The following is a 15,397-nucleotide window of genomic DNA, read 5'->3' on the forward strand; positions in this document are numbered from 1 at the left end:
TCTCTCTCTCTCTCTCTCTCTCTCTCTCTCTCTCTCTCTCTCTCTCTGTGTGTGTATGAGAGAGAGAGAGAGTGTGTAAGTGTGTCCGTTATTAGAATAAACGGCATTATTTTCGGTTTTTGATCGAAAACGTATTTTCTGCTATCATCAATTAAACACAACTACCACACACATGTAAAGTCAATTTGACCAAGGTTTTCAACTGTCGACAAGATGTTTGCGGCTAAAATCGGGATGTTTTATTATTGAAATCGGTTATGAAAAGTGTTTCACAATACACAATGGAGGATTCAATCGAATTTTGTGTGCACAGTCTCCATTCATACAAACACTTACACACCCTTAAACACATAATTTTAATGTTAGTTTTGATAGAAAGGGGGCAATGAAATTCGTTTTATTCATGGTTTTATCATCTTTCACATTATTTCATAATTTGCATAATCCTTTTTTCGCAACCGAAAAAAAAACACATACACAACACATGATCAGCGTTTTCATCGTCATCGTTGTCCTCGATTTTATTTATCCCAATCTAAAAAAAAATGTGTTTGTTTATTTTTTTTTGTGTGGAGTGTGATTTTTTTAAAAATTATCCATGCATTCAAATGTAGTGCATGTATTGCAAAAAGTTTCATTGGAATTTAGAATTTTAATTGGTAGCCAATGTTCTCGCATTTTTTCTAACCACACAACAAAAGTTTATCATACCTGTTTGTATTTAATTTTATTTCGAACCAATTTAACACTTTTTTTACACCAATTTTACTATCCATGAGAACAAGAATAAAAAACAATTCAAATTAGTGTATAGATATATATATATCTCTTCTATATTCATCTAAATTTCTTCCTTTCAATATAGAATATACAATATATAATGCGCTAAGAATAAAAATGGAAATTAGACGAAACCGTGTTTTCGCACTTATGTCAATAGTACCGTATTGTGACGAAAAGATTGTGTTTGGTGAAATTTAACATTTTACCAAAGACACTGTTTGACCATTTTCTAAAGACATCCAAGTATGAAAGCGTTGTTTTGACTTTTTCCATTTTTATTCTCAACCAATGTCCTTACTTATATATAGATAGATAGCACATTTCATTCATTATCTCAATTTTTGTGTATTTGTTTATCTCCCTATTTCTCTATCTGTCTCTCTGTGCATTTTCATCTATCTTCAGTATTTATAAATTAACGAAAAAAATAGTCTTCTATTTAGATAACAACTATTTGCTACATGAACATATTCTCAAAGTGTTAATAAATGACAAAAAACAAAACAAAACAAATGTAGACTTTCCACTAATGAGCAAAAACAATTCTAAATTTAACCATTGATTGCAACGGAAAATTGATGACAGTTGATCTTGTTTTCATGTTTATTTGACTTTTGATTCAATTTAATTTCATTTAATAGTCAAACTGCTCTCCATTAAATCTAACTTTTTTTCGTCAATTTTGGACTAAAATTTTATTTAGTTCATTTTTTATTATCCATTATATTTACATTTCTAGTCCGACTGATCATTTGTTGTCTTTTGATTTTATTCATTTTGTTTGGTACAAGTTTTACTAATCTTAGTTTCTATTAATCTTTGGCTTTCATCATTTTTTGGTTCTTCATAGTTTTGTTTCTTTGTTGTGTATTTCTTTTATAAAAATGTCATAAAACATTCAATTTGAATTAGTTTTAATTTCTTATAATAGAATCGAGTGCAGTTTTGATCCCTATTTTTTTAGATGAAAACACGTCCTATTTTTCATTTAATATAACAGAAAAAGCATAAAATGAATAAACACAATAAATTGTGGGAACAAATTTGCCCTATTGTCAATGAAAAGGGTGTGAAAATATAGTTTTGGTGTTAATTTATGATTTAACTTTTACGATTCGACGATATTTTTATTCGAATTAAAATGAATAAAATCGTTTGATAAAATTTTTTAATAACTCAGTATATGAAAAATGGGACGTGTGTAGTTCATCATAATTGGTAAAACAGATGAATAATGAATAAGTTTAGTATTAAACATGGGGAAAGAAAATAAAAAAAAGGAAATATGTCACTACTATATGTTAGTTTAAAAATACTCACCTAATTTCCAATTGTTTCGTTCTATTTTCATTTTTGTTAAAACTCTGACAAATTTCACCAAATACGCGATTGACCATTCCAAAATAACAACAAAAACAATGAATGAACAAAAAAAAAACATATGATGCAGATGGTGAAGTACCAACAAACATAACAAGTAACAGCCACGGAAGTGTTCCAGCACCAGCGCCAACTCACATCAAAGAAGCGAACAATGATTCGGTCGAAAATCATGTGGATGGCAATGCGACTGGCACCGGAACTGAGTCAGCTCCACCACCATCTGCTCACAAAAAAGAGAAATCCGTGTTACAAGCAAAACTTACGAAACTCGCCATTCAAATTGGTTATGCCGGTTCAACGATAGCTGTTTTAACTGTCCTCATTCTGGTCATTCAGTTCTGTGTTTCAACATTCTTGATTCAGGAGGAGAAATGGCACAGTAAATATGTGAGCCAACTGGTGAAATATTTAATTATTGGTGTCACTGTTCTGGTTGTCGCCGTACCCGAAGGATTGCCTTTAGCCGTTACTCTGTCGCTAGCTTATTCAGTAAAGGTATGTTCGCGTTACACATTTTCATTGTTTTTGTCTCTCCCTCCTTCGAGCTTCCTTAATTTCTCAATCCACTTTGTGAATTGGCGGCTGTGCGCTGCTGTACCACAAACAAATGAATGCAATGATAACGAAAGAGATAAAAAAAACCGCTGACATGATAAATTTTTTTCTAATTTGTTTTGCAGAAAATGATGAAAGATAATAACCTTGTGCGTCACTTGGATGCTTGTGAAACGATGGGTAATGCAACTGCCATTTGCTCTGACAAAACTGGAACCTTAACTACAAATCGAATGACGGTTGTACAATCGTATATTTGTGAAAAGCTTTGCAAAGTTGTACCAAAATTTTCTGACATACCATCACACATTGGTAATATGCTGATTCAGGGCATCTCTGTGAATTCAGCGTACACATCTCGTTTGATGGTAAATTGAATGCATAATATTCATTCATATCGTCTTGATTTTGTTTTTCTGATATTATTGTTAATTATGCGATTTATTTACACAATTCAAATGTAGACATCACAGACAAATCCCAGTGAGCCATTCACACAAGTCGGTAACAAAACCGAATGCGCTTTGTTGGGCTTCGTACAAGGCTTGGGCATGAGCTATCAATCAATTCGTGACGAAATCACCGAAGATAAATTCACTCGAGTTTACACATTCAACTCAGTTCGAAAGTCAATGAGCACAGTCATACCAAAACCAGATGGCGGCTATCGTCTTTACACTAAAGGTGCATCAGAAATGGTACTCAAAAAGTAAGTCATCGCGCTCATTTATTCACAATTATTCTCGTTTTAACTTATTTTAAATTGAATGATACAGATGCGCATTTATATACGGTCATGATGGCGTTTTAGAGAAATTTACACGCGATATGCAAGAAAGATTATTACATCAAGTTATTGAACCAATGGCTTGCGATGGTTTGCGTACCATTTCGGTTGCGTATCGTGATTTTGTTCCAGGAAAAGCGGCTATAAACGAAGTACATATTGACAACGAGCCTAACTGGGAAGATGAAGAGAATATCGGTAAGCGAGAACAATCGTTTCTCTGTCTCTCTCTCTCTCTCTCTCTCTCTCTCTCTCTGTAACACTTTTCACATTGATGCAAATTTAAAATAGATTTCAAAAGATTTTAAAAATAGAATAGTCAAAATAAAATGACAAAAATAGATTGCAGCCGATAAGTATTGTGCATGAATATCACAATAAAATAAATGCAACCAAAGTGTGTAATCGTTTTTGTTGTTGTTTCGTTTCGTATTTATAGTGAACAATTTGACATGTTTGTGTGTGGTGGGAATTGAAGATCCTGTTCGTCCAGAGGTACCCGATGCAATTCGTCGTTGTCAAAAGGCCGGCATCACTGTTCGTATGGTTACTGGTGACAACATCAATACCGCCCGTTCGATTGCGGCAAAATGTGGAATTGTTAAACCGAACGAAGACTTCCTCATTTTGGAGGGCAAAGAATTTAACCGTCGTGTTCGCGATAGCAACGGCGATGTTCAACAACATTTACTGGATAAAGTATGGCCGAAATTGCGTGTACTCGCTCGAAGTTCGCCAACCGATAAATATACTCTAGTCAAAGGTATTATTGATAGCAAGATAAGCGAGAATCGTGAAGTGGTTGCAGTTACAGGCGACGGCACCAACGATGGACCTGCATTGAAAAAAGCCGACGTTGGCTTTGCTATGGGAATTGCCGGCACTGATGTGGCAAAAGAAGCTTCCGATATTATTTTAACCGATGATAACTTCAGCAGTATTGTAAAGGCCGTCATGTGGGGTCGTAATGTGTACGATTCAATCGCCAAATTCTTGCAATTTCAGTTGACCGTTAATGTTGTTGCAGTTATTGTTGCTTTTATTGGTGCTTGCGCGGTACAAGACTCACCATTGAAGGTGAGTTATATCACATATTTAGAGCCAAAACAACATCTTGTCAACAGCTGATGAACTGTTTCTAATCTAAATGGTTTTTTTCTTTCTTTTTTCATTCTTTTTTCTTGAATTGAAACGATTAAAGGCTGTTCAAATGTTATGGGTTAATTTGATCATGGACACTCTTGCGTCTTTGGCATTAGCAACCGAATTACCAACACCCGATCTATTACTGCGCAAACCATATGGCCGAACAAAACCACTTATATCACGCACAATGATGAAAAACATTATAGGTCAAGCCCTATATCAATTGGGAATCATATTTTCATTGCTTTTCATTGGTAATTATCGTCATTTGTTTATTTTAAAATAGTGACTGGTTTTTATCTATTATTGGCATTGATAAATCGGTCATATTTACTTTTTAATGCATTCGCTAATTGTCAATTAATTTATTTTATAGGTGACAAGATCTTAGATATTCCATCTGGCCATGGTGAACCACCGACACAACATTTCACTATTATTTTCAATTCATTTGTATTGATGACGTTGTTCAATGAATTTAATGCGAGGAAAATTCACGGACAACGAAATGTATTCGAAGGAGTATTCACAAATCCGATTTTCTACACGATTTGGATCTTCACCTGCATTGCACAGGTAAAACGATTGAATGATCATCCCCCCTCCGCAAATCAATGGCAAATAATGTTTGTTTGTGATTTCATTTTAGGTGGTAATCATCCAATACGGAAAAATGGCATTCTCCACAAAAGAACTAACACTAGAACAATGGCTATGGTGTTTGTTCTTCGGCGTTGGCACCTTATTATGGGGCCAATTAGTAACTACAATACCGACAAGAAAACTACCTAAACTTTTATCGTAAGTCACAATCACAAATCATAATTTATAAAAACATTTGTTTGATTAACGATTTAATTGAATTGACATCCATTTTCAATTTATATTAATTATTTCGGTTTGTTTGTTGTTCAATTTGAAGATGGGGCCGAGGTCATCCAGAACAATATACCGAGGCTATTGGTAATCTTGGCGATGAACGATTCGACTCATTAGATTCCGATAAGAAACCAAGAGCCGGACAAATTTTATGGATTCGAGGTTTAACAAGATTACAAACTCAGGTAAATTTACGGTGCAATCACAAGTATTTAGTGTCTCAATACCTTATTTTAATTTTAAAACAACAAATAGTTTTTCACTTTATTTTTTTCGTTTTAACTTCATTGAATTTTAAAGAAACAAAAAAAACGATATATATATATATATATATACAAATTTAATAGGGACAAACAGTGACATTTTATCTTTCTCTAAAAAAAACTCTTTCCAAAAGCTTTTCACTATGTCGAGTGCTCTTCTACAATAATGATGTTCAATTGCAATGGATTTACTACGGATTGCAAATTAAGAAACATTTTCGATGGCACAAAGTCTGAAAGATCGAATAATTTCCGTTATTTATTTGAACATAAAAAATAAAACTATGATTTTTCTAAAACATAGTACACATACCTTCATGACATTCAATTAACAACGGATGCTCTTCGACTCGTGAATTGCTTTTTTTACGTGATTTTAATTCATGTTTTCTGAATCATTTGTAAAAGAGTGCACGATATAGATTTTTTTTTAATTTTGTCGTCTTATAAATAACTACACCAACTTTTTCATTATGAATTTAAAAAAAAAGACAACTCTTTTTATCTCTGAATCTGCTATAATATCTATCTATCTCTCCTCTTTCTCTCACTAAAAAATGCCACCACAAACATAATAAATTAGATATTTTTTTTAAAATGAAACACACACACACACAGACGCTCTAAAGAGTGCAAATTTATATTGAAAAACACTGTTGAACTGTAACTTATCGTCATATATGCATTACGACCAAATTATAATATATTATATTTACATCGTTTTTGGTATCCAGACGTTTCAAATCGTTACTTGGTTTAAAATCAAAATTCGTTCGGTATGCAGCAAGTTTTATCTAAAATATTTCACATTGATGTCGATTTTCCGCTCACAATATGCAATCTATTTATTGTAAATGTTTTGCATTCGAAACAGTTTCATTCCATTCAAATTACAAAAGAAGTTCAAAACAAATCCTTAGTCGATTTACATAGGGTTTGAATGATTTGGATAAACTTCTCTGTCAACTGAATAGATTCAAGAAACACTATAATCCAAATGAATAAGAAAGAAAATACACCAAAAACTACAGATCGACTGTGTAGATCAGTATAATTTTGCACGATATCTATAAACTCGATATTTTCATTTTCAAATATATATATATATATATATAGATAAATATATATAAATAAATATGATTTGTTTTTATAATTTACACTTGAGCTATGTAAAAATGATAACGTGATGGGTATTTACTTGGGACCGTAGGACAATGGAATGGTCGCTGAATGAATATATATTACAAGCCATTTTGCGTCAAATTACTCATATGCGAAGTGCCCTGACATTTTGATAAAAAAAAAACATTTTTGTACTGTATCGTGTTTAAAATCATTTCGGTTCATCATCATCATCATCATCAACATTGCCATCGGCTAGTTTTGATCTATGCCAATACGATGCTCGGTATTTTGCAATGTGACGACGATAAAAATGCAACCGTTAAGCTCAAAAATGTGTCGAAAATATTATCAAATGTCACAGCTCGCATAATGTTCGCATGCAATTTCGTTCCGTAATTGTAATTAAATTGCTGGTCCGAGTGAAACTCAAAACACGTTCGAATTGGATTCTATGCACCATTATACATTTACAAATAAAACCGTATATACCATATTCTGTGTGATATACGTCTCATAGTTTTCCGTAACACCAAAGTCTTCCGTCGCCGAAATATCATTTCGATATGATTTCGTTTTAGATCAAAACCAAGTAAATTTTTTTATCACCAAATCATATGGCGCGCGATTTCAATTAAAACAATTATTATATATCATACATAAATAAAAGTCGTTTAATCAGTCGTGTTTACACCAAAAAGTGAACATTAACACACATATTTATACGATAGTCACGATTTGTTCTCACTTTTTGCTACATTGCGAACACGTTCTCAATTTTTTTAAATAAAGTTCGATTGATATAGAAAAAAAGTGAACAAATTCGCTGGGAAAATAGTCAATTTCTAATTTAATTTGACAGCTAACGCACAAAACAAAGATTTTTCTTTTAAATGTCAACTGCTGAATATCGTTTTTGTAAAAAAAAGATGGAAATCGCAAGAAATTCATTTTGTCGTCGATCTTCCAATTTTTAGATATATTTTTTCGGTTATGTGTGCGTTTTTCTACTATCAAAAAAGCTAAAAAGCTGTCATGAGATCATCAGTTGCTGCCACACATTGAGTTAGCATGTGTGAATTGGGTATTTCACATTTCGCTTACTTCGATTATGTTCCTTTTTTTCTCGCTTGCAGTGCACAACAAAAAATGTAGCCAAAAACTAAAGATTAGAGAGGTGGGCTCGTGTGTGAAAATTGCTTCTGATTTTATAGTGCCATTTTCTAACTGCAAAATAAAATTGAAATGGAATCACCACCGAAAAGTGGTATTTCGCGTCCATACTTTCCGGAAAATCGGAAAAAGCCAAATTAAACTAGATAATGTTTTATTTCCTCATCGTTTTTTTTTTTGTTTTAAAACTTAAAAGCAATCAAAATTCACGCACCGAAGCTACTCCATTATACATTACATAACAGTATTCTGAATCTGTGCTTTGATATATGATATGTAATTCATCTGGTAGAGAAAGAAATGTATTGAATAATGGTTGACGAAAAATGTACAAAAATTTCATCGCAATGACCTACAAAAGAAATACCAAAAGCGTCATATGGCTTTTGGCATTTATATATATATATATACATATATATGTTTGTCGAACATTATGTTCGTCAGCCACACATAAGCGTCGTATACATCAAGGCAAATGTTCTAATTAACAGAGTTTCAGTAGAGTTTACATTGAGTCGCGTGGTTCATATAGACCGTAATCAGTGAAGGACAGAAATAAACATAAAAGGTTTCAAATTGCAGTTTTCATGTTAAAAACATTAACATAGAACCATCGAAGGTGCCTCACTTTCGCTATTTTCAAAAGGCACATACACACAGATCAATGTGGAAAACAAAACAAAACACAATTCACACATACAGTTACACACACACACACTCATCTAAAACTGAGCGAGAGAGTGAGATTATTCTCATGCTCTTGATTAGAAATCATATTGTTTCTCGGAATATGTCGATGAAATGAATTCCATTTTGGTTGGTTTTTGTTTTCAATCGTCGGTCGCCAGGAGAATCGGGGATCGATGAACAACGACATAAAGAAAAACAAAGATGAAAACAAAAATAGAAACGGAACTGGCAAAAGTGGCAATTCTCTTCTCCATGTCTGGTTAATTTAAAAGCAGAATGTATTGACATCTTCTCACACCATTCAAGCATCATATTATAACCCCCAGTCGATTTTATGCTTTTGTTTCAAATTCTTTCTCCCTTTTTTTGTTATATCAAACATAATTTTTTATATAGAAGCTAATTTTATCAACTCATGAAAATGTTTTATAAAATAAAATATCTTGCATTTCGACACACAATACCAAAAAAAAAAAAACAAATCACATTTTTTTGAACAAACAAACAAACAAAACAACAAATATCAAATGATTTTGTAAGTTAATTGATATATTTTTTTTATTTTCTTAATTTTCATATAAAAACTACAAAACAAAATCTCCGCAATTTCAATACAAAACAAAAAATAAAAAACCAAACAATCTCTCGGCAATGATTAAATTGTATCTTGATCTTTTGAAAATCAATTAAATATTTCCGTTTTGGATAAACCATGAAAACCAAACCTTAATAATTGCAGCCAGAACCAATGAAAGAAACTGAAGTGTAAGAACCGCAAATGAATTTAATTCGCAGACACATACATATACAGTATAAATATACGAGAATTTGAAGTTTTTTTTTTTGAAAATAATCCTTTTTTGTCCAATTTACTAAGATTCTGAGAAACATTTCGTAAAATGAAGAGAAGAAATAATCAAATATAACAAAGGCTTTGATTTTCGATAGGAACGTGAGAAATATTCACGTGATTAAAATGAAATTTAAACCAAAAAAAGAAGATATGCATAAGTAAGACTAGGAAAATTATCTCAAATAATTGCGCAAATGCGTCAGAGGACGCATGCAATTGTTTCGCGAAATGTTTCGAGAAACCATTAAAACAATTGAGGCTCTAAAACAAACACACATAAACACCATTTGGATGTGTTGATACCAAACCAACGATGTTTTGGCTTCAGCACATAACCAGACAAGCCGTTCTTTGACTTGACCATTGTCACACACATACACATAGACACGAGAAAAAAAAAGTTTTTTTTTGTGAAAAATAAAACTGAAAAAAAATGGTGAATTTGTTGTATTGTGCAATGTACCAAAAAATATGTTCAAATATATTTTTAGAAAATAAATAGATCGAAAAAAAGCCACAGAAGATGAAGAATATTGTTAAAAAATAAGTTATGTATTAAACTAAAAATACAATTATCGAATTATCAATGAGATATAATTGTAACGATCAAAATACACATATAATGACAGAATCAAAGTGATCCGAGAGACGGGACTATGTTCGCTCTATTTAAAACAAAGAAATGAAATGTTATCATTTTAGTTATCGTTTCTCTTCTCATGATGTTTTATTTTTTTGTTCTTTGTTAAATCTCTAATTAATAGCAGTCTGTCCAGATAATATAATGAATTTGTATTTAAACAAGAACAACAAAATAAGAAATCCCCATGTACTTCAAAATTATATATTATAAAATATATATATAGATTATAGCGATTATTTATATAAAACCAAACAACAATATAAAAAAAAACATTACACTCGACGAATGCGCGCGCAAACGAACCTTTTGACTCATAAGATTTCACATAAATTACTACAAAGACGATATGCACTTTTTATTAATAAATTGCAAGCATTCAACTGATTTTTTGCACATTATTATTTCCACATTTAATTTATAACGAGTGAACGATCGACTAATTTGTTCCATATTTCAAATGGGAAATTCGTTTTAGAAGCAAATAAACAAGTGTGGCTTTAACATTTGGAATAACACATACAAGGAATAAATGCGATGTTGACAATTGAAAATTGGCTTAACTCGACGCCATCTGACCATTTTCAAGTCACTCACATTTTTTGTTGTTATCGTTGTTGTTGTTATCAAAGAGAACACTTTTGCAGAAAACAAGTCAAAGGCACAATGATTGGACTTTCGAAAATAAATTGTATAAAATTCTGTTGGATTATCGGTGATGTTGTACTTCTTCCACATTCGTAAATATCATTAAGAAACAATGATATGCACGGAGTTGTTGTTTTTTTTATTAAATCACAAACTGTGCAACGTTTTCACGTTTTCGATTCCTTTTATGCCATCTGTACTATTTTAAACATGGACATTTCCATGCCAAAATCACCGACATCTCCAAATGCTAAAAAATAAGGAATACAATAAAATAGTGTGAACATGAAATCGAATTTGTTGGACAAAATGTAAATGAAAAAAAAAAGAAACATTAACATTGGATTATGTAGATGAATTGGGAATATGATTGGATGGTAGCTTTTGTCCATTGATACACAAAACCAAGTATTAAAAATAGGTTAACATGAAGTATTTATTTATTTAAAATGAAAATGATTATAATAAGCATTATAAATGCACTGAAAAGTACATACAACGCTATGTTTAAGTGCAAACGAATCTCTAGAACACGTTCGGATATATGAGAGTCGAACAAAACACAAAATGAGATCGAATGTATTATTTGGCAATAACCAACAAACAAATTGGGAATAAATTTTAAAAAGAAACAAATAAACAATATAATGCCTTTTTAAGATAACGAACAGATCAATTTAGTACGCAAGCAGACTTTAAATTTAGATTGCACGAGATCTTCAACATAACATAATGAACAAAAATGAAAAAAAAAGATGATAAAATCGGTGTGTTAAAATTAATGTAGAAAATTGTCCATCCCTTGCAGCATCTTTAATATTAACTAAAAAGAAACTCATATTACGTACCAAACCCATTGGACATGTGGCAATTTATGTATATTTGTGCTCTTCTAAAAAATGTCTTCGGCTAAAACTGGATCATACTGCCGATTCTAGCGATGTACAATAATTCTTTTTTGTTTTTTGAACAAAATCAATTCATCATTCAAACTTTTCGGTTCTCCTATCTGTCGATCGAAAAAATGAATTTCAGTTCATATTAGAACAGTTGACAGTACCCTGCAGTGCACAGTGAAACAAAAAAATATTGGCATGACAAATCAATGAACAAGATTAATTAAGTGGCACTGACAATGATATGGTAGAACCGCTAGATTTTATAGCAAAAGATAAGTTTAGTGAACATTCGAGTCAAATTTGTTGTCTGCCAACATCTGTATGTAAGCAAACATCTTGCGAAAGTCACTGGAACTCCGTCATCGGAATCTAAACCAGATTTGTGTGAGCTTGAGAGAAAAAAAATCGAATTGTGACCATCTGTTAATATTTATTGGCCAATCCACTGCGTTTTTCATGTCGTCTTTGCCGCATCAAGCATCGCTTGAGACCGCATTAAACTGCCATGCTCGCATTTTCACATAATTTCGCAACCGCTCCGTTTTGTGCATATACAGAGTTGTGGTCACATTTATTGTATATTGCTGGTACAAATACTTCATTTGATTACCGATGAATTCATTTTCTCGGCTTAACCCGTGCTCAATGAAATCGCAAATGTTTTGTGCCATGTCTGTTTTCCTTGTTTTCGGGATAGACTCACGCAAAAAAACACCACTTTTTTATTACGACCTGACCACTTAAGAAAATACAACAAGAAAAATTCTAAATGTTAACTTCGTTTGGTAAGTTTCGTTTTTCGATTTTTGTGCTCACCACATACCAAAACTTTTAATAATCACATCGTTCTGTGTATTCATTCTTTTCTCTTGAAATGCCAATAGTTTTATTCATTCAAACAAGAAGTAACAATCAATCGTACACAAAATTCGTTCGAAGGAAATAAAATTTGTTTTATATTGCCATTGTTTTTTTTCTCATTTTTTGCTTCGAATAGTCCAATCGCTTTGACATAGAATTTTGTGCATTTTAAATTGAAAGTAGGCACTTTTTTAACACCCCAATGTATGCTGAACATCAAGTTTGCATATATACACAGAGACACTTTCAATGCTCGGTACATCATATCTGTCTTACCTTTACCTCAGTAGTATAATATGATATTTATCTGAATTTTGGTCTAACCATTCAAATAATTATAAATAGTTCCGCTAACACTTCTTTGTATCAATCTTTACGAACAGATATATACTAAAAATAATATTTATTGTAAGACGAACTACTTCTTGAGAAATATATATATATGTATCATACATAATGTATGAAATATTTAGTGCAGATATATTGACGATACGAGTATGAACAGTAAAAAATTGTTTCGTTTTTCTCTTGTCGATCTAAAACTGTTAAGCAATTGTTACACAGAGCAAGGCTTGCCAATATTGACGTAAATGAGTGCGTATTATGCATTGAGTGTTTTTTTCTGTTAATTTCAAATTTGGCGCTGAAACATAGCTGCTAAACTTGAAAGAGAACGTTCGGCGTTATATACTCTAGCACTGCGTACGCATTATCTTTATATTAGCGAGTTTTGGCACAGATATTAAACACACATAAAAGGAAACTAGCTGATAATAATGTTTGAAATTGTGTGGCCGTAATACACCACAATCACCATCAACCGTCATAATTATCGGGCCGCGTATGAACAAAAAAGAAAATAGAGAAAAAATTAATTCAACAAAATATATTTGTTAATCGTGTAATATTTGTAGTCATAAAGAAAAAAAAACACTCTAAATCGATGACATTTATATAGAAATACATGGCCAATCACCATTCGATTAAATTGCACGAGTCAATTAGCAACACTCAAAAGTAACTCCAACCAACTTGGTCATCACGTTTATGTTTCCGAAAACAAACAATGCAAATATTTTCAATCACAAGACCGTCCAGACATTATATTGAGATATTTTCAGTCATCTGAACCAGCTCCTGAGCTGGTAGCTAAAAAAATATCTAAATATAATGTCTGAGGCTGTCTTTAAAATTATTATAAATAGTGATGCAGTTCGAATTAGACGAAACGATACAACAAAATAAACATTGTAGATTTCAACGTAGAAGATGATAATTACAGAAGAAAAAATAAATAAAAAAAAAAAAAAAACTACTTAAAAATATAATATGATCTTCAATATTAATATTACTTTTGTAAGCCTTTATTCCCATTTAGAGAGACAAAAGAAAATTATAACAAAAAAAAAACATTTAAAATAAAGTACTTAAAAACGAGTTGAAATGAATATTGCCGAATATTTGCAGTTATAAGAATTGAACCAATAAACTGATAAAATTTATTTTTAATTCGTTGATTATATTACAAAATATAAAAAAATCACTGTCATTGCCTCTCCGTCATTAATTCAATTGTGAAAGAAAATTTATTAAAAGAAAAAAAAATCGACAAAAATACACACAAAATACAATCACACACACACAAAAGTTTAAGCCATATGGAAACCACTTGACCCAGCTATAAACTGAATCAATCATTATTGATGAATCACAAATCGCTGCAAATTTATTTGAATATATATTAAAAGGGACAATAGTCAAAATTTGTAAATAAAATGAAATAAAAGTTAATGAAAACATAATGAATGTCACATTTTCAATGCAGAGCTGCATATTTTTCAAAGCATTGCTTATTAAAGTGACACAAAAATTGGACTATGCATAAGCTTTAGATCGAATCAACTCAAACGAAGCGTTTTTTTTCTTAACAAAATTTCTTAATTAGATCAAGAAAGAAATCTTTCAAAGTTTATTTCTTGCCTTCTTGTTCGCCAACATATTTGGCAAATGAAAAATGTAGCTCTGTTAAAAAAAAAATGTTTTTTCTTTCACTTATTGGGCAGTGTTCATACATTGTTTTGATTGCACAAATGGTTATCAACTCGAAAAACCATCACTACAATCATCAGGCGCAATTCCATGGTTTGGTTTATTCAAAATGTGAATACGTTGAAAAATAATTGAATATTAAAATCGCGATTCAACACGACAAAATAAACGAATTAGAAAAGTATATTCATTGTGCCGAAGATAAGCCACAAGAAAAGAATGATCCAAAAGAAATGAATAAAGACAAAAATAAAATGGTAACTTATGCCATAATGTTGAGACGATCAGATCAATCAACACAGTGTCTGTCAATCAAGTCGAAAGGAGGATTTGAATCGAATAACATAGCAATCAATATAGGATACTCATACTCTCCACCTAAACGTATACGAGCAGAAATGACAAATGAGACATACGTAGCACAGGTTGCACAATTTACAAAGCAAATTTAAAATGAATTTTTCTATGAAAAATGACAAAATTAAACAAGTACGTATCGTTATTTCGTATTTATTCATATATTCACCAACAAAAAAAATCAATCAAACAAACAAAATAAAACAATCAGTTTTCTTTTTTTCGTTTGGCATTCCTTTCAATATCATAAATATATTTTATTTTTATTTTTTGAATATTGTTGATTGCTTAATTAATTTTTTTTACTTC

The 15,397-nt window shown here is 31.4% G+C and overlaps 1 protein-coding gene across 10 annotated transcripts in view; it reads left to right on the forward strand.

Annotated features, from left to right (window-relative positions):
• Positions 1 to 15,397, forward strand: part of LOC116340024 (plasma membrane calcium-transporting ATPase 3) — a 64,934-nt gene that overhangs the window by 29,787 nt on the left and 19,750 nt on the right. For 9 of the 10 annotated variants that reach the window (XM_031766161.1, XM_031766160.1, XM_031766164.1 and 6 more), the window contains 9 exons: positions 2,234 to 2,661; positions 2,847 to 3,089; positions 3,186 to 3,430; positions 3,498 to 3,706; positions 3,948 to 4,585; positions 4,710 to 4,908; positions 5,031 to 5,230; positions 5,304 to 5,455; positions 5,577 to 5,718. In XM_031766161.1, the coding sequence (XP_031622021.1) occupies positions 2,234 to 2,661; positions 2,847 to 3,089; positions 3,186 to 3,430; positions 3,498 to 3,706; positions 3,948 to 4,585; positions 4,710 to 4,908; positions 5,031 to 5,230; positions 5,304 to 5,455; positions 5,577 to 5,718 (2,456 nt within the window). Of the gene's footprint in view, positions 1 to 2,233; positions 2,662 to 2,846; positions 3,090 to 3,185; positions 3,431 to 3,497; positions 3,707 to 3,947; positions 4,586 to 4,709; positions 4,909 to 5,030; positions 5,231 to 5,303; positions 5,456 to 5,576; positions 5,719 to 9,520; positions 10,097 to 15,397 lie in introns of those variants that run through there. The other variant, XM_031766168.1, reaches the window with a different exon arrangement.

This window comes from Contarinia nasturtii, unplaced genomic scaffold, assembly GCF_009176525.2.
Source record: "Contarinia nasturtii isolate CC-2019 unplaced genomic scaffold, AAFC_CNas_1.1 Cnas_scaffold_630, whole genome shotgun sequence".
Classification (NCBI taxonomy): Eukaryota; Metazoa; Arthropoda; class Insecta; order Diptera; family Cecidomyiidae; genus Contarinia; species Contarinia nasturtii.